Raw genomic sequence first — 19191 nt, 5'->3', positions numbered from 1 at the left:
TTATTCTAAAGAGATAATTTGAAATATAGAAGCCATTTTAAGCTCACATATTCTTTTCTTTCTTTTTTTTTTTTTTTAATTTAAAACAGGGAGAAAATAAAACATTATAAATGTCCTAAACTAGAAGAATTAAGTAATTATTGTATGGCTAAATAATGGAAAATTATATAGCTATTAAAACTTATGTTTGCAAAAAGCTGTTCAAAATAGGAAATGTTTCGGATCACAATATTAAGTTAAAAGTACCATCTATAATATTATCATAACTTTTTTATGTGCAGAAAAAAGATTAGCTGTAAATACATTAACACACTAATCCATCACATTCATAAGCAACATTGTGTGCTTAGATGAAAATATTTTGAAAATTACTAGAATACAGTTACAGTGGCATGAAAACTATAACTGTAGAATTTCATAATACTTTTTCTTTAAGAAAAAAATTTGTCATAGAATACCTTACTTAATATTAAAAGTACGAAAACAGAGGAAACAGTAAACCATACTTAAAAAGAAATCACACTCTGGCTTATGTAAACATTAGGGAGGTAAAACAGGAAAGGATTAATTTTTACTGCAGTGGAAATTACTTCTCAAAAATTTCAGGATACAAAGAAAAGTAATGTGATATTAGTGCCTATTCAGCCAACTTACAAGTAAGTCCTGTGACATCTATTCTTTATTTTCAAAGATGTGTTGAATGTTTACTATGTGCAGGGAATTTAGAAATGGTTATAGGGAAAAATAGGTACTTCTCTGCCTCTTACCTTTGTTCGTTTCTTATGATCCTGGGTAAGCATCCTCAACTACTATGAAAAGAGCTCATAAAGCAACGAAAGAAAACACATCTGCTCTCTGTTGCAGTCTGTGTCCCCTTGATGTGTATGGTCTCCAACTGGCTTGTTGTCATCCCAGAGCAAGGGATCAGAGATGTGTCCCGCAAGGAAGTCTCTTCCTAAGGATGTGCATGCAAGGATAGCAACATATCTGGCATAATGAATTATCTCTTCCCAATGGCAGGGTATTCTCAGGAATATTGGTTTTGGTGGAGTGACATTTCTTGGCCCATAATATATATCACTAAACATGCCCATCCTTTCCCAACAATACTCCAGGAAGGCTATGTCTGGAGGAGGCCTGTCTCTTCCCAGACTTGGGTGCCTAGCCAGTTGATGAGACACAGTCCAAGGGTTGAAATTCATGTTACTCTGCAGACTGTGGCCTCTCAATCATGATGATGACCAACGCCTTCTGAAGCACCCCAGAGAAATAGAAGTACAGTTCAAACTTTCCCCTCAAAACCGACAAAACATGACATTAGCAAACATAGTATGGCTCTGGGAAGCCTTGGAGTAGATGGGCTATACAGGGGGTGCTCACATATATCCTAAAGCCATGGAGGGAATTGTATTTGTTTATGCATGAATGAATAGGCAATTTAGAGCCTTTCCTTCCAAATCCCCAGTCCTCTTGCCAAGACCTTCAGGCCAAGCTATGTACAGACACTTTCACTTTACCAGCAGGAAAGGTGTTCTGACTGAGTCTTAGTGGGGACACTAATGAGGTTCTTTAGAGATTGAGAACATTAATGAAAATAATTTCAGAATAGACTTGGCAAAATAAATGGTTCACCATCTTGGACTTATCCTTGGAGATGACAGTATTTTCAGTTGCCAATGGGAAAAGTGAAGCTGAGTGAATAAATGTTTTTGCCCAAGGTCTAACAGCTTAGTTATGATCAGAGTCAGGCCTATATTTATGATGGCTCATTTGCACTTCTACTCCTCTATGCTGAGTGGTGGGTACAGTGAACTAGCCAAAAATGGCAGTTGGCTCTAAGCGTTTAGGGTGAAGGGATTGAAGTAGACATAAATAATAAAAAGGACCTGCACAGATGTTTTTGAGCTTGGGAGAAATTCTATTTATTAACTTCCTTTCCTTTCTTCTGATATGCTTCTACATTTTCCATTTATCATCAGACCAGTATTTTTTTTTTTTTTAACTTTAGTTAGAATGAATTTTTAAATGACATTTTTGTGATACCTGCACACAGTTTAAAAATATGTTCTTTGCCCGGCCAGGCGTGGCTCAGCAGTTCAGCATCGACCTAGGATCCAGGAGATCGTGGTTTGATTCCCGGTCAGGGCACATGCTCGAGTTGCGGGCTCGATCCCCAGTCGGGGGCGTGCAGGAGGCGGCCGATCAATGACTCTCACCATTGATGTTTCTATCTCTCTCCCTCTCCCTTCCTCTCTCTGAAATCAATAAAGATATATTTAAAACAAAACAAAACAAAACAAAACATGTTCTTCTTTCTCATCAACTTTTCATTTGCTGAAACTCTTGCCACTGTTAAATTGCAGCTGTTAACATTTTCTCAGGGACTTATAAGAACAGTCTCAGCGCTCACTTGCTGTTAGAAGCATTAACGGAGGGGGGCGGGGGAAGTATATATGTTTTGAGAAAAAGAGAGAACACATAGTATTATCATGAGAAGAGAACGTATTGGGATTTTTAGTGTATTTGAGAAGAAACACATGCGTTCAGAATCATTGCTCCAGCTTTGGGTGCTTAGATTAGGATCATCTTTGCCCCTAATTTTTCATGCTACTCTGTCTTTTTTCTTCCACAGGTAACAAGGGGTTTTATTTTCATAACAGCTCTATGAGTATAATTGACATACAATACTCTGTACATATTTCATGTACACGATTCGATAAGTTTTGACATATATACAAGTAAAATCATTATCACAATTAAAATAATTAATACATTCATCACCGCCAAAAAAAGTTTTCTTTTGATCCTTTGTAACCCTTCCTGCCCATCGTTTACTGTCCCTCCATAGTCTGGGACCACTGATGCTTTCTGTCACTATAGATTTCTAGGATTTCTATAAAGCATATCATATAGTACATACTCATTTTTGTCTTGTTTCTGTCTTTCAGAATTATTTTTACGTTTATTCATGGGTAGCATGTATCAATGTGTTTTTGTTTGCTGCTAAGTAGTATTCCACTATATGCTTCTACTAACTGTTGATGGTGGTTTGGGTTTTTCCAGTTTTCTGCTATATGAATAAAGTTACTATGTTTTTTCGTTGTTGTATGGACATTTGCTTCATTTCTGGAATGACTGAGAACCTGTATATTTGGCTTTTTAAGAAACTCTCAGTGGTTGCCAAAGTGGCTGTACTATTTTACATTTCCACCCAGAGTGTATGAGAGTCCTAACTGCTCCACATTCTTGCTGATACTTGATGTGGTCGATCTTTTAAATTTTAGCCACTCTAGTAGATGTGTAATAATATATAATGGTAGGTCTAATTTGCATTTCCTTAGTGACTAGTGGATGTTCTGCACCTTTTCTTGTGCTTTTTTTCTATCTATATATCATTTCTGGCAATACACTTATTCAAATCTTTTGCTCATTTAAAAAATTGAGTTTTTTTTTCTATTGAGTGAAACTTTCTTTATATATTATTTATACAAGGCCTTCATCAGATATACGTGTTGCAATTATTTTCTCTCACTCATTTGTATGATGTTTCAATCTATGAACAGTGTCTTCTGAAGAAGAGAAATATTTAATTGTGATAAATCATAATTTATCAATTTGTCCTTTTGTGGATCATACTTTTATTATTGCATCTAAGAAATCTTTGCATAACCCAGGATCACAAAGGTATTCTCCTATGTCATATGGTTTTATGACTTACACTTAGGCCTGCCATAAAACTGATCCATTTTGAGTCAGTTTTTGTAAGTTGTGTAAGGTATAGATCAAAGTTAATTTTTTTTTTTTTTTTTTTTTTAACATACAAACGTCCAATTGTTCCAGAAAAATTTGTTGGGAAAAAACGATCCTTTCGCCACCGAATTGTCTTTGCACCTTTGTCTAAAGTTTGTTGCCTATTTTTAAACTATTGTCACATTGGTTGATTTTTCTATCTTTTCACCAATACCACAATGTTTTTATTACTGTAACTTTGCAGTTACATGCAAAGTAAGATATTGTTAGCCTTGCAACTTCACCCTTTGCCAAAGATGTTTTGGCTATTCTAAATCCTTCCTTTGCATTTCCACATGAATTTTAGAATAGGTTTGACAATTCATACCGAAAAGTCTGCTGGGATTTTGATTGAGATTGAATTGAGTCTTCTGACCATGAACATTTATTTAGATCTTTATTTTTTGTTAGCAAAGTTTATTAGTTTTCAGTCTTTTACACATTTTATCATTTAAATAGATACACTTAAATGTAAATAGATACATTTCATTTAAATACATTTACTTAAAATTACTTTCACTTCTTTGGATGAAAACCAATATCACTTGCCATAATTGGAAGGTAACTTTGATAATCAAATTAAAACAAAAAAAAAAAATAGTGTTAAATTCCAGGTAAATACTGTTACTTGCTGAGGCTCTTTTATTTATTATTTTAAATCATAATTAACAAGTCTTAAAGAATTCTAAAGACATCCTTACACCATGCTGCACACTTTCCTTTGTAACCAGCTCTTAAAAGTAATAGAAAAAGGGAACTATTTTCTTACTAAGTAATTCATTGTATTTTAATAGTCCATGTAGCACTAAAACTCATTTCTCTCATGTCAAATGGAAGTTCCACAGTAAGGGAATAACTAGATTTTAGGCAGGCGTGGCCTGAGCAACGATACAGAGGTGAGAGGAAGTTTGGGTATTACAGCATTTGCTGAGGTTAGGAATTCCTAGAACGTCATTTCTAAACCTTGGTTGTATTATATTATCACCTTGAGAGTTTAAAAAATTCGGACCAAAGAAATGAGAATGCCTGGACATGAGTGTCTATAGCTTTAAAAGTACCCTAGGGAGTTCCAGTGCTTAGGAAGGGTAGCAACCCCCATGACAGGACATCCCCACGCGGATATGGGGGGGCGGCGATGGCACTGATGCTGTGGAGTGGGATGGGCAGGAGAAAGCCCAGACCCATTAGCAGGCCCTTTCCTGGACACCCGATGTCGACAGGCAGAATGCTAAAAATGCCATTATTACTTTCCATCTTAGGCTAGGATATGAATTGTCTGTCAAGGCTGTTGAATATTATCTTGAGGGGCGACAAAGCCCAGACTCTCCTGTCCATTAAGAACAAAAACTCATGAATTTTCTTCCTCAAATGCTCTTTTCTTTTCAAGCAATATGATCTTTCCTTACAATTAAAGGCATTAAATGCATATTTCAAGAATGCATCTTATGATAGCATATTTAAAGAATGGTCTAAACGACCTTCCCCAATACTTTACAACAGAAATGTGAAGCACTTTTGAGACAGTATATATATATATATATATATATATATATATATATATATATATATATATAATCTTTCTATCATCTATCTATCTATCATCTATCTATCTATCATCTATATATTTACACACACACACACACACGTCGTGTCCGTCCGTCCCCCCTGCAGTCACCACACTGTTGGCCATGTCCTTGAGTTCTTTCTCTTTTTTTCTTGTTTGCCCAATCCCTGCACCCCCCAAGCCGCCACCCCCCAGAGCTGCCCGCCTACTCACACAATTGTTGATAAATAGTTCCAGATAAGAAATTCCTAAAGCCTTCTTTGGGAGGTAGCATCTCAAAATTTAATAAAACATAGAATCCAAATTTGCATGTGTAAGTAAACAAAATGCACGAGAATCCGAATGCGAATTAATTCCCTTCATTACCCATAGCTTTGAGGTAGCCCTAAGGCCCATTTGAAATAAAGCGCCTTTCAGGCGAGCGACATCTGCAGCCCCGCAGCGGCGCCTGCTCGCGAACGCGGACCGCGCTGCAATCCTGAGGACTTCCTGTAGGAGTAAGACAGGAAGGGAGAACCCCACGCTCGGATCTTCGCTCTTGCTTCGCAGCGCGGGACTGGGGAGAGGAGGGCGGAACGCGCTGCTGAGCTTAAGAAGGGCAGCGGGAGGCACGGAGAGGGCTGGAAGGCGTTTTACACGGGCAAACACGGAGGGATTGGCGGGGAAGCGAGCGGGAGACCAGGGCTTCTCCGGGGAAGGGCCCGCGCGTCCCGGCGGGTGGGTTTCCCGCATCTCCCGTGGCCCCTCCTCCCCGACGGCCGGCGCTCTCGGCCCCGCCCGCCCGCGGCCCGGCTCCAGCGCGGCTGGGGGCCCGGGGCGGGGCAGCCCCCCTCCCCCTCCCCTCCCCCTCCCCTCCCCCTCCCTCTTCCCCCGCAGCCTTTGGCTCCGAGCTCGCGGGGCGCGGGGCACGAGCTGAGCTCCCCGGGACTGGAGGAGGCTCCGCGGGCACCTGCGCCTCCTAGAGCCTCCCGCCCCGGGAAGCGGCGGTCCCCACCTCCCTGCGGGAACTGTGCTAAACTTGGTCGGTGGGCGGGTGGGTGCGTGGGTGGGAGGCGGCGGGACCACGGCGGGTGCCCCGGCCCCGAATCCAGCGCGCGGGCGTGGACAGCGCTTTCCCGCCGCCACCCCTCGCCAGACTCTTCTTGGGAATGGAACCGTCGCAGCGCGGGAGCCGAGACCGCAGCGGCAGCGGCCGATCCCTGCCGGCCCGGGGGCCGGTGGCAGCGGCCCCTGCGCCGCCGGGGATCCCGGTTCCTCCAACTTTCCTGCGGCCGCCCAGCCTTTTTCTCCGGGCAGCCGCCGCCGCCTCCCCGCCGGCCCCCGGGCTGGAGAGGGCGGTGGGCACGGTGGGCTGCGGCTACCCGCGGACTCCCAAGTGCGCGCGCTGTCGCAACCACGGTGTCGTTTCGGCGCTCAAGGGCCACAAGCGCTTCTGCCGCTGGCGGGACTGCGCCTGTGCCAAGTGCGCCCTGATCGCCGAGCGCCAGCGCGTCATGGCCGCCCAGGTGGCGCTGCGCAGGCAGCAGGCGCAGGAGGAGAGCGAGGCCCGCGGGCTGCAGCGGCTCCTGGGCTCGGCGCCCTCGGGGCCCTCGGGACCCTCGGCGCCCGGGCTTCGGCCCTCGGGGGGCAGCAGCGGGACCGAGAGCTGCCCGGCGGCGGGCGGGCCTGCGGGGGCGGCCGCGCTGGGCCCCGACGCCGGGCGACGGGCGAGGGGTGCGGCGACCCCTGCTTTCCAGGTTTTCCAGCCGGAGTACGCGGAGGAAAAGCAAGGTGAGCTGGCCTCTCGTTTCCTCTTTGCAAAAGAAAAAAATGATTGTTCTGGAAAAACACACCCAGCGTTTTGAAAGAAGCAACGTGCCCCGGAGGCGGGCGATGGAAGTTGCTTTTAAGAAGCGCTTGTTTCAGTCCTGGGAATCCGCGCTCTGCAGGGTGAGGTTAAAGAGGGGGGCTGAGGCCCGGCACATCCACTTTGGAAAAACTTTGTTCTTTCAGTTGATCGGGCAAGATCATGAGAAGGTGAAGGGGGAGTAGCCCCATTCCAGCTCATGCCGGGAATGGAGTTTGCGCCCCAGTTTCTGTGACTCGTGTGAGCAGAGCCTCCAGTGGGCACTGAGTGACAAGCCCGGTTAGTGAGAGGAGCTGCGTCTTGAGTTTGCTCTGCCCTGTTTTCAGCTATAAAACCAGAGTTAATCTTCTCATCTTATGTGGGAACCTCACTGATAGTTGAGGGTAGAGTTCTTTACCTCTGGGGCAAATTTTTGGAGCCAGCTAGAAGTGGGGAAGAGACTGAAATCCACCCAACTCTTTTCATTCCATTCCCTTCAATTTTTAATTCTTCCACCCCCCACCCCCATCTGTCAGCCTCCTGAAGGATAGAATGCTCTAATAGTTGAAGTTTCAGCTCTTCCCATAGGAAAAAAAAATGTTTTCCAGGTTTGTAAAAACATTAATAAGAATTTCAAAGCCCAATATTAGGGATTTCTTATCCACAGAGTTTTAATTATTTTCTCATATTTACCATCTGCAAATCACTTTCATATACTGTGTTAGGTCATATATAAATATACATACATATATGGGGGCTGATGACCCTCTGCTAGATATTGATTTATATATTTTTCTTGGAGGGGTACATACATATATATATGATATATATTATGTATACACACACACATTTGACTGAGTTATCCCAAATTAACTTTTCCTGCTAATGTAAATCCCCCTGTATTTTAGTAAATTTCATAGTCCTCCACAGGGCCCGCTAGCAGTGAAAAATGTCATTTCAGTATTTTTGTATAAATCCAGGACATGCTCTATTATATGAAATTATACAATAATGATATAGTAAGTCTTTAATTAGAAAACATCCCTGGATTGTGAAAATTGCAGCTCTTAGATCACAGAATGTGCTTTTGAAAAAAATAAAAAAGACTATCTGTGTATTTAAATAAGGCATATATGATTTTTTACCTATGCCTTATTGGATAAATTGACAGTGAGACTCGGCTGACGACCCTCTGCTAGATATTGATTTATATGTTTTTCTTGGAGGGGTACCAAAGTGTTCTGGTCTATAGAGTCAGTTATTTTATTTTGTTCTTTGCTTCAGCTGACCCCCCTTTTTGGAAGACTAGCTTCATGGCTTTTTCAAACTGACTCAATAGCCACGAACTGTGGGAAGGTATTTAACTGACTCACTCATGAGACAAAGACTAAGTGGTTCATTGGTAAATAAGATTTGCCTACACAAAAGGACCTTATATTCAAAATGAGGAAAACTATACTTGCCCCAAAACTACAAGACATAATAGGCAGTGATAAAAGTAAAGAAGTAAAATGAGCAACAGGAGTCAAGAGAACAGAGATGATATAAATGACATCACAGTATTTTAAAGACACCTTATTTTCTACATAGTCTCATGCAATCAATATTTTATTGCATTGAATTAGACTCCATGAGTACAATGTAATAACCAAAAAATGTATATAAATTGCTTTAGGGATGAAATTTTGATACCTTGTATGTCCAGGGGATCATATTTAGTGAATCATCCTTGTAAATAAAATGGAAGGGCAGACCAATGCCAATCTCTGTCTACCTGCAGACTTCATCAGAAGAGTTTTAATGAAAGTGGAAAATACTAGAGTCTTTGTACTTTTGCAGGAGCAACATCCTTTCTTTTGTTAAATGTTTGATATAATGACAGCATTTTAATGATCAAAGTTTTCAATTGTACACTTACTTTAATTTTAAAATAAACTGTAGATCTTTTTCTTAGAATTTAGGACCTCTCCTTGAGAAAACACAGGAGTTTTGTACATTGTGGTTGCAAATCACTGCTTTAGGCAATATTTCTTTTGTTGCATTCATAAACTTTTTAGAAGAAGGAAGTCTCACTGAAATATTCTGAGTACCCCACTTGACAATTTACTCTTTTAAATGGAAATAGAGATAAAATATATCTATAGGGTAAACCAAAATAAAAGTTACTTAACGAATATATGCATTGCTGTTTTCCTAAAGATATTCTTCTTTTACTAATATTCATATGCTCAACATGTTGAAATAGAAAAATCAGGTTGTTGTGTAAAAATATTTTTGGAAAATTCCCCTTAATATAGGAAGGGAGCTGTGATTTGAAACAAACACCTAATGTGTTATTTTTACCACACACTTTGAAGATCCATACAGATTGCAATCGTGCAATAGTGTAGTTTCTAATTTTCTTTCAGAAACAATTTTACTATAACCTCTTTTCTTGATGTTTTCCTAGGGATTGAAAATTTTATAATTCACAGAGAATTATAAAAAATACCAACTCTATCATCTCTCACATAAAATGAAATATGTGACTGGTGTGATTTGAGATTGGTACAGGAATCGTCGTTGTTGGTTTAGATTTGAAGTAAAGTAAGCAATTTTGTTATTTTTCACATTATTCAGATAACTTAATTGGAACCTGAAATGTGAGCGTTAAAAAAACCAATTGTAGAAATGTAGCATTAGTGATTAAATAGAATATTCATTTTCATACTCAGATTGTTTCTTCTTTTGATTTCTTATCTAAGCATAATTATTTTACTTAGCTCTTTTTGCACGGTGTCATTGTGAAAAGGAGACTCACTTGGAAAACAACAAAACTAGGGTAACATTTAGGAAAACTTCAGATTGCCAAGATGGGGCAAACAGTGTGAGATATCAGTGTTACATTAACAATTTGGGGTAAAAATAGACTCTCACTTATGATTCCTTAATAACTACTGCATTTATATATTATATAATTTTGTGATCTTGAAATGGCATAATAAATAGCATTTCCCCACTATTCCAACACTGGCATTTCCAAATGATCTTACAAAATTCTAATTCATTAAAATTTCTTGCAGTGAATGAATAAGTACTAATACACTCTGAGGGAATGAGCTATTTTTTCCAGCATTACTTTTGAGTGAGTAGCATTGTGTTCTGGGAAGTGAGTAGCACTGTGGTCTGGGAAGCTTTCCCTTGATTTGACTCTTTTTTTCTCTCTTTTCTTTTCCTCCAGAACAAAAAGAGAGTAAATGTGACTCATTCCAGAGTGGACTAAAAGAACCCGCCTCCAAATCCCATCACCCTACCCTGGGATCGCCTCCGAAGGCTACTGGTGTCACTGGAAAACAACATCTTCGGTCATCTGTTTCGCAGAACTCAAACAAGCATGGTAACCTTCTGTTTTCGCCCCCTGGGGACCAGTCAGGAGGCGAAGAGAGCCCCAGGTCCCTGTCGTCTTCTGACCGGGAATCGGGAAACGAGAGCGAGTGGGCCAGAAACTTCCCTGCTCCCAGAGCCAGGCTTCGCTCGGTGTCCTCGAGCCCCCGGGACCCTCTTGACATCCTGACCAAGATCTTCCCGGGCCACAGGCGCAGCCGGCTGGAGGGCATCCTGCACGTCTGCGGAGGGGACGTGGTCCAAGCCATCGAACAGGTCCTGAGCGGGAAAGAGCAGCCCCCCGGCCCCAGGGGCCCCAGGGGCCTAGCCAGCCCCGGAGAGCTGGGATGTGCAGCTTTCCAGACCGCTTCGCACTGCAGCTTAGCTGCACTTGGCTTGGGAGCGCTAGGAAATAAGTCAGCTTTCTCCCCTCTTCACACCGCGTCTGCTGCTTACGGAGGCGATGCGGGTCTCTACAGCTTAGGTCCTAGGCTAGGCGTCAGTCCCTTACGGTTGGCATACCCCCCTCCCGGGAGAGGGCTGGCTGGTCTCATGGCTCCCTACCTGACTCCCGGCTTGGTGCCAGCATTGCCCTTCCACCCAGCTTTGGATTATGCCTTTCCGGGGATGATTAGGGATTCTTCCTACCACCCTAGTAAAGACTCCGTAACTGCTAGCAGACTGTATTCCAGGCTGAATCAGGACGATCTGTGACACATCTGCCTGCCCTCCCTTCCTGGAGTATTTCTAGAAGGCATGCACTACAACCCCACACCCACACCCACACCCACACCCACTGATGTGTTTACTTTGTATGTGAGTGGATTACTAAAGATGCCACTTTTTACAAGCAATATAATAAACTTGAGATCTAAAGACTTCTTTAGCATTTATTAAGTGAAAGAAGTATTTAAACATTATCTGTGCCTTAAATAAAGCCATTTCAAGAAATACTTTTATTTTAAGCTAATGCATTTTCTGCCTAAAATATACATTGTAAATTTTCTATTTTAGAACTATACTTGTTTTTATTATATTGAAAAGTGCAGTTTATAGTTGTAAAATACATTTGTAAGTATAAAACAATCCAGCGTAATATAAAATTAGCCAAAAGGAAGAATTGAAAATTTGAGGTACTTCTAAATAATGATTGTTTTAAACTTTCTCCTGTTCCTTGTACACTGGAGAGAAAAAAGTTATTCAAAGTATTTTAAAATATTTTATTCATATATAAATGATTAGTTGTAATAAGTAAAACCTTTGAGAAATTTAAATTCCTTATTTGTTTCTGAATGTCTTATTTTTCATTCGTATCTGTCATTTGTGATAACAGTGCCATTAATAAAACATTTCTCCTTAAAGTGTACTTTGTGAATTACACAAAGGCCCAAGAAGTAAATCTTAGGAAATAAGACTCCGCCATCTCCTGGCCACTATCACTAATTGCAACTCAGTTCTGATAAGAGTATAGATAGAATCCAATGGTTTCCTAATTTTCCTAATTCATATAAGGTAACCATTTTTTGAAATAGTTATTTTAGATTATGCTACATAGAAATTTTCATACTGTAAAGTGAACATTTGCTGTGGATGAGAATTTTAGGCTTTTAGAGAGCTATGCCTGTATCTGGGGAAATATTCTATGTGTTTGTGACAAGAATACAGTAGTCATTCTCAAAGGTGAAAATAACATTCAGAAAACTTAAATAGCTGTTCAGATAAATATTGATTGACTCTAGATAGGTGATGCTTAATGCACTGAAGAGAGATTATGAGATTCCCAAAGGAGAAAAATAGTTATTAAATTTTAGAGGTTTCCTTGAGATTTTAAAAATCTGGAGCATTTGAAAGCTGTTTATTTCAATCAATGGAAAGTCCCTGAGAAAACTGCTTACAAAACAATTTTATGGAGGTTTTTTTTTTTTTTAACCTGTCGTCATTTTTTTAAAGGACAGTAACTTTATTGTAAATAGATACCCAGCTGTGGTGTAAGATAGTTGGTGAATGAGAGATGGTTTAAACAGTGTGAGCAGCATGATTCACCAGAGATTTCTTAAATTACACGTGTGTGTGTGTGTGTGTGTGTGACTCACTCAAGCCCTATCAGTTCTGTCATCATGAAGGCTTTCCCATGAAGCCAAATGAGAATATATTTCTAAAGTATATTTTACCAGCAAATATCATATTAAATGATTGCACTTTATCTATCACTGATTTAGGATGTAAATATGTTTAATATAGTATGCATTAATTTTAATGTGTGCATTTGAGAAAACAGATCCTGTAAAATTAGTTGATGCAATTAATATTCATTATTTATAAAAATACTTTAGATTTTAAGCCTGGACCATGGTACAATGCCTGGCAAGTAGTCGATATTCAATTGCTACAAACTGAGTGAAGAAAACCATTTTGGGTAATAGAACTCGTTGAGGATCTGATAAAACCAAAGACTTCTATGAAGTGACCTTCAGACACACAGTTTTGCACATAATTTCATGGGGTTCTTGAATCTCCTAAATGCAATTCAGGTTAGAATCCTTGGTTATTCTTATGTTGTTTCCATTGCACTAATTCATTTACTGAATGCTATTTTTTTTGTGTGAAAAGTGCTAGATCCTATAGAGGATGCCAAACATAAAATATTGCACTATCAAGGAAGTTATATTATACAACAGAGATCTGGTTTAAAAATACAACGCTAGAATTGCTAAATCCTTTATGTGGTTTCTATAATGCTGGGCATGTGTCCATTTGAGAGACTAACTTGCTTTAGGACTGGAACAACATCCATTTGGGCTGTATTCAATTAAAAAATAATTTTATAATCTTAAAACTTAATTTATATGATGCTTTATATGTTTCATACCCTTTACAATAATTTTATAACTTAATTAATTTTATAGAATAGGTAACCTTGTTCAACCATTAACTTTGTATGTGAGGAAATAGTGGCTCAGCAGTAGTGTGGTTCACCCCCAGTGTTAAAATAATAGTGTCAACAATCAGGAGTGTTTTACACTGACTGAAATAAATTTAAAAAGTATTAGCATAGAAATTTATTTATTTCTATGCTAATTTATTTATTAAGCATTTACTTTGTGCCAGGCATTGCACTAGACACAGGGGACAAAGAGGTGACTAAGATACAATACCTTGGCTCAAGTTGTTCACAGTCTTATTACCATGTGTACAAAAACAATCCACCCAGTATTGTTGGTACTATTTGAGATTGTGGTTATACTAGTGAGTTCTTTGTGATCTTGACATTTATGCCCATGGATGCTGCTTGAGGACTGACCTCCTAAGCCTCTAATTAGGGGTGAGAGGAAGAGGGAGAACATCCATTCTGTTTGGTAAACAATTTCAGGTCTATCATGAAAGACATGAGCAAAGAGGAGGCTTTTGTTCACTTTGATGATCTTGTGGATCAGAATTATTGCCCAATCCCAACCCCAGGGTTGGTCTTTTGGAATTCATCTGACTCAGGCCTCCTGGTCTAAGCTCTCATCTAGCAATTTTGTGAAAATGGGTGAGAGTTGAGGTGACAATTGAAAAGCATATGATTCAAATCTGTTTTTCTCTGCAACTTCTGCTGAAACAAAGGATTATAGGGATTTTAAGACTTCCCCTTGTAGAAATTCCTAACTGTGAAATTGGAACTAAGGAAGCGATTTATGAGGTGTCTTAGCCATTCAACTCTTTATTTTTAAAATGTATTTTAGACATTTTTAAATCTTTGAAATGAAAAAGCCTTCAGAATATGAAGCTTAGGGAAAAGCACCTTATTTTATACCACTGTGCATAGAAAAGATCTCCCACGCAGAAATTGAGACTTAGTGTGTCATCAGCTTCATATAGGCAAATCTCTTTCCTTAGGGCAGCCCGATTCCTTTTTCATTGTTAACATTATTACAGATGTCCCCCATTTTTCCCCCTTTGCCCCCCTGCACCCAAACCCTGCTCTCTCCTCCCTCTGGCCATCACCACACTGTTGTTGGCGTCCATGGACAATACCTACTTGTTCCTGGCTGTTCCCTTCGCCTTCTTTCATTCCCGCCTGCCGCACCTCCCTCCCCTCTGACAGCTGTCAGCCTGTACCATGTATCCATGACTCTTCTTCAGTTTTGTGGGTCAGTTTATTTTGTTCGTTAGATTTCACATATAAGTGATCATATGGTACTTGTCTTTCTCTGACCAGCTTGTTTAGCTTAGCGTTATAACTCTCAGGTTCATCCATGTTATCGCAGAAGGTAGGATCCCTTCCTTTTTACAGCTGCGTAGTATTCCCCGATGCCTCAGTGTAGATGCTCATCCTCAGGTCAAGGGTAGTTTCCCGCTCAGATTTCTTCCTTCCGTCCCTGGGCCCACATCTCCAAATAATCCCATTATGATGCAAATATAGGCCCTTAGTTGTTTGACATTGACCTTTTTCAAACTGAAGCTGTTTTGATGTAATACTTCAGAGGAGCTGTGTCAAATATTAAAACCTTTTTTGTTTGTTTATGCTTACTAAGTATTATCCAAATCAGAGAAATTCATTACCATTTTCCCTTTCTGAATTCCATGATAGTGATGGTGGATTCAGAGAAAAAGGAGACAAGGGTGAGAACCATGAAGATGTCTCTTTCTCCCCTTGGCAAATTTGGTAATTGAAAAAAACTGACATTTTAATTTTTATTTCAGACTGTGTCACATATCTCCAAGTAAAAATTGCCACATTATACATATAGTCTTAGGAGGATGTCCATAATGTTAAACTGGATGCACAAATGTGGCCTTATCAAAATACATGTCAGAAAGTTGCTTTTAAATATCAAATATTTATTAAAATCCATTCTATAGATAACTTCATCAAGAAATGTGGAGTAGATGTTGGTAAAACTAGGAGTAAATATATAAAAAGTTGAGCAAGCATGTCAAAGAATATTGAGAAAATCCATGTCAATGAGGAGGTATTTTATTTTATTTTTTCATTTTTTCAATTAAATTTATTGGGGTGACATTGGTTAATAAGATTATATAGGTTTTGAGAGTATGCACTCATGTTCATTGCAGCATTATTCACAGTGGCCAAGACAGGAGGTATTTTAGATCCCTCTCCTTGACCTTTTATAACATTTTTGTCAACAAAATATATGAAGGAAAAAAATATAAAATTGTTATCTTATTCATGGATAACACACATTTGAGAATGGCAGCTAATCTTTTGGATGACAGAATCAAGTTTTTTGTGTGTGTGTGCTATTTTTAAAATTTATCAAACTTATTGAGGTGACATTGGCTGATAAAATTATATAGGTTTCAAGTGTACAAATCTATAATATAAAATACATTATACTGTTTGGGTCTGAGTTTTTGTCTTTTTGTTTATTTGTTGCTTTCAGTTTTATATCCCACATACGAGTGAAATCATAGAGTTCTTGACTTTTTCCATATGACTTATTTCGCTTAGCATGATATTCACAAAATCTATCCATGTTGTCACAATGGCAGCATTTCATCTTTTCTTATGGTTGAGTAACATTCCATTGTGTGTGTGTGTATAAACACATACACACCACTTTTTTTTATTCAATCATCTATCAAAGGTTACTTTGGTTGCCAGTGTCTTGGCTACAATAAATAAATACTGTAGTGAACATTGGGGTACATATGTCTTTAAGAATAAATGTCAATTTTGGGGGGTAAATGGCCAGAAAAGGGATTGCTGGGTCATATGATAACTTTTCCATAGTGTCTGTACCAGTTTACACTTCATTCCCACCAGCAGTGGAGGAGGGTTTCTCTTTCTCCACAACCTCTCCAACACTTATTATGACTTGTCTTGTTGATAATAGCCATTCCAACAGGTGTGAAGGTGATATGTTATTGTGTTTATTTTTGTTTTATTGTTTTGTTTTTTACTTTTTAAATTTATCTTTATTGTTGAGAGTATTACAGGTATACCATTTTCCCCTCCAATTGATCCCCTCTACTTCCCTCCCACCCTCTTCCCAGGCCTTCACCCCGTTATTAACTGTGTCCATGGGTTATACATAAAACTTCTTTGGTTAATCTCTTCCCACCCTCCAACCCCCTTCCCTCTTTCCTCTGAAATATGATCGTCTGTTACATGTGTCAATGTCTCTGAATCTATTTAGTTTGTCAGATTCTTTTGTTCATTAGCTTCTTCTTAAAGAAGACCCTTCAACATTTCCTGTAGTGCTGGTTTGGTGGTGATGAACTCCTTTAGCTTTTCCTTGTCTGAGAAGCTCTTTATTTGACCTTCAATTCTAAATGATAGCTTTGCTGGGTAGAGCAGTCTTGGTTGTAGTTCCATGTTCTTTATCACTTTGAATATTTCTTGCCACTCCCTTCTGGCCTGCAAAGTTTCTGTTGAGAAATCAGCTGACAGTCGTATGGGTGCTCCCTTGTAGGTAACTAATTGCTTTTCTCTTGCTGCTTTTAAGATTCTCTCTTTGTCTTTAACCTTTGGCATTTTAATGATGATGTGTCTTGCTGTGGGCCTCTTTGGGTTCCTCTTCTTTGAGACCCTCTGTGCTTCCTGGACTTGTAAGTCAATTTCTTTCCCCAGGTAGGGGAAGTTTTCTGTAATTATTTTTTCAAATAGGTTTTCAATTCCTTGGTCTCTTTCTTCCCCTTTTGGCACTCCAATAATACGAATGTTGGGCCTCTTGAAGTTTTCCCAGAGGCTCCTTATACTATTTTCATATTTCTGGATTCTTTTTTCTTTTTGCTCTTCTGGTTGGATGTTTTTTGTTTCCTCATGTTCCAAATTGCTGATTTGATTCTCAGCGTCCTCTACTCTACTGTTGATTCCATGTAAATTATTCTTCAGTTTCTGTAGCCATCATTTCAGATTGGTACTTTATTATGCCATCGATTTTCTCAGTTATTTCCCTAACAGTCTGCTTAAACATCCTTATAACCAAAATTCTGAACTCTGTATCTGTTAGCTTGCTTGTATCTATTTCATTTAGTTCCTCTTCTAGAGATTTCTTCTGTTCTTTCCTTTGTGACATGTTTCTTTGCCTCCACATTTTGGCTGCTTTCAGGTGTTTGTTTCTATGTAGTAGGTAGAGCTACTATGTCTCCTGGAATTGATAGAGTGGCTTTGTGTAGTAGGTGTCCTGTAGGGTCCAGTGGCTCAGCCTCCCCAGTCACCTGAGCTGGACCTTCTAGGTGCTCCCCTGTGTGGGCTGTGTGCACTGTCCTGTTGTAGTTGAGCCTTGGTTGCTGTTGGTGTCACTGGGAGGAATTGACCCCCTGGCCAATCAGCTGTGAGGACCAGCTGCAACTACAGCCAGAGAGCTGCTGTGCTGGAGACACCCCTATGGAGCAGGATTTACTTCAGTGGAGCTTTGGTGTTCACCAAGTGCGCCCCTTGAGTGTCACTTGTGGATGGGGTAGGGTTGTAATCCAGCATGGTCGAGTCTGACCACCAGGTGCACTGTCTCTGGGGCCTCCTGGGAGGTGCAAAGTCAGCCTGTGCCAGTGCCCTGCCCAGGGCCACCCAGCATGAGCTACTCAGCAAACCATAGGTGGCTGCTACTTGTGCTGGGCTTGGAGGAGCCCAGGAGAGGCCAAGCTATGAGCCAATGCAGCTGCCGCTAGTGCCAGGCCTGGGGCCGCTTATCAAGCCGTCTGGGGCCCGCCGCTGCTTGTTTGAGAGAGGAAAGTCCTAAGCCTGAGGCTCCAGAGGCCACTTGCACAGAAAAGCCCCTGGAAATGGCCTGGATGAGCTGCAGGTGGGGAGGGGCGGGGCCTCCGGGAATCACGGGGCGGGGCCACAGGTGTGAGTCAGGTGCTGGCGATTCAAACATGGCGCCTGCCTGCGGCTGTGTGCGGGAGGACTCGCCAAAGGAGCCATGGCCTCTGGCAGCCCTTCTGCCTGGGAGGAAGCCGCCCCTCCAGCTGTCGCCCGGGTCTCAGGCAGGTTAGTTCCTCCCCGAGTGTCCCGGGTCCTTTCAGGCTGCTGCCCGGCGCTGGGCTCAGAGGGAGTGTCCGAGTGAGTCCGTGCCGGGCCCTTTAAGAGGAGCTGCTGGGGCTCCCGCAGCCTCCGAGACCCTCAGGGACAGTCCCCGCTGGTTTCACAGCTGAAGGTGTGGGACGTCTCTTCCTGGCCCTGGAGGCCTGGGCTGGGGGCCTGCTGTGGGGCTGGGACCCCTCTCTCCTCCGGGAAACGTCTGGCGCTGAGATTCCCTCCCGGGTTTCAACCGCGGCACCGGGCGTGGGCCCGCGGCACGTCTCCATGATTCAGCCCCGATCCTCCGGGTCTCCTCCCCTCCTACGGGTCTCGGTGCTTCTTCAACTCCCTGGCTTTGGGGTTTCTGTGCAGCCAGGTCTCAGGAGGCTCTGAGTCACGGTGGTTCTGTATTTTAGTTGTGATTTTGAAGTGGTTGCGGGAGGCGGCGGGTGCAGCTGTGACCTACGCCGCCAGCTTGTTGTTCCTCCTGTGGTTTTGATTTGTATTTCCTTAATAGCTAAAGAAGTTGAGCATTTTTCATGTTTCTGTTGGCCATTTGTATGTCTGTTTGGGAGAAGTGTCTGTTCAGGTCCTCTACCCACTTTTAAATTGGATTGTTTTCTATTGTTGAGTTGTATGAGTCCTTTATCTATTTTGGATATTAATACCTTTGGGAGGTGT

The 19191-nt window shown here is 41.1% G+C and overlaps 1 protein-coding gene across 1 annotated transcript; it reads left to right on the top strand.

Annotated features, from left to right (window-relative positions):
* The first annotated feature begins 6501 nt into the window (after positions 1-6501).
* On the top strand, positions 6502-11552 carry DMRTA1 (DMRT like family A1). Its single transcript, XM_016208767.2, has 2 exons — positions 6502-7123; positions 10399-11552. Exons 1-2 carry the CDS (start codon positions 6502-6504, stop codon positions 11253-11255), a joined length of 1479 nt encoding a protein of 492 aa, XP_016064253.2. The 3' UTR covers positions 11256-11552.
* The last annotated feature ends 7639 nt before the right edge of the window (positions 11553-19191 follow it).

Source organism: Miniopterus natalensis, chromosome 12 (genome assembly GCF_054644295.1).
Source record: "Miniopterus natalensis isolate mMinNat1 chromosome 12, mMinNat1.hap1, whole genome shotgun sequence".
NCBI lineage: Eukaryota > Metazoa > Chordata > Mammalia > Chiroptera > Miniopteridae > Miniopterus > Miniopterus natalensis.
The sequence above is the reverse complement of the archived record's forward strand: the minus strand, read 5'-3'. Positions and strand labels throughout refer to the sequence as shown.

Coding starts and splice junctions, on each gene's coding strand:
- DMRTA1 (XM_016208767.2), top strand. CDS start 6,502: ATGGAACCGTCGCAGCGCGGGAGCCGAGACCGCAGCGGCAGCGGCCGA. Junction 7,124..10,398: donor GTACGCGGAGGAAAAGCAAG/GTGAGCTGGCCT, acceptor CTTTTCCTCCAG/AACAAAAAGAGAGTAAATGT.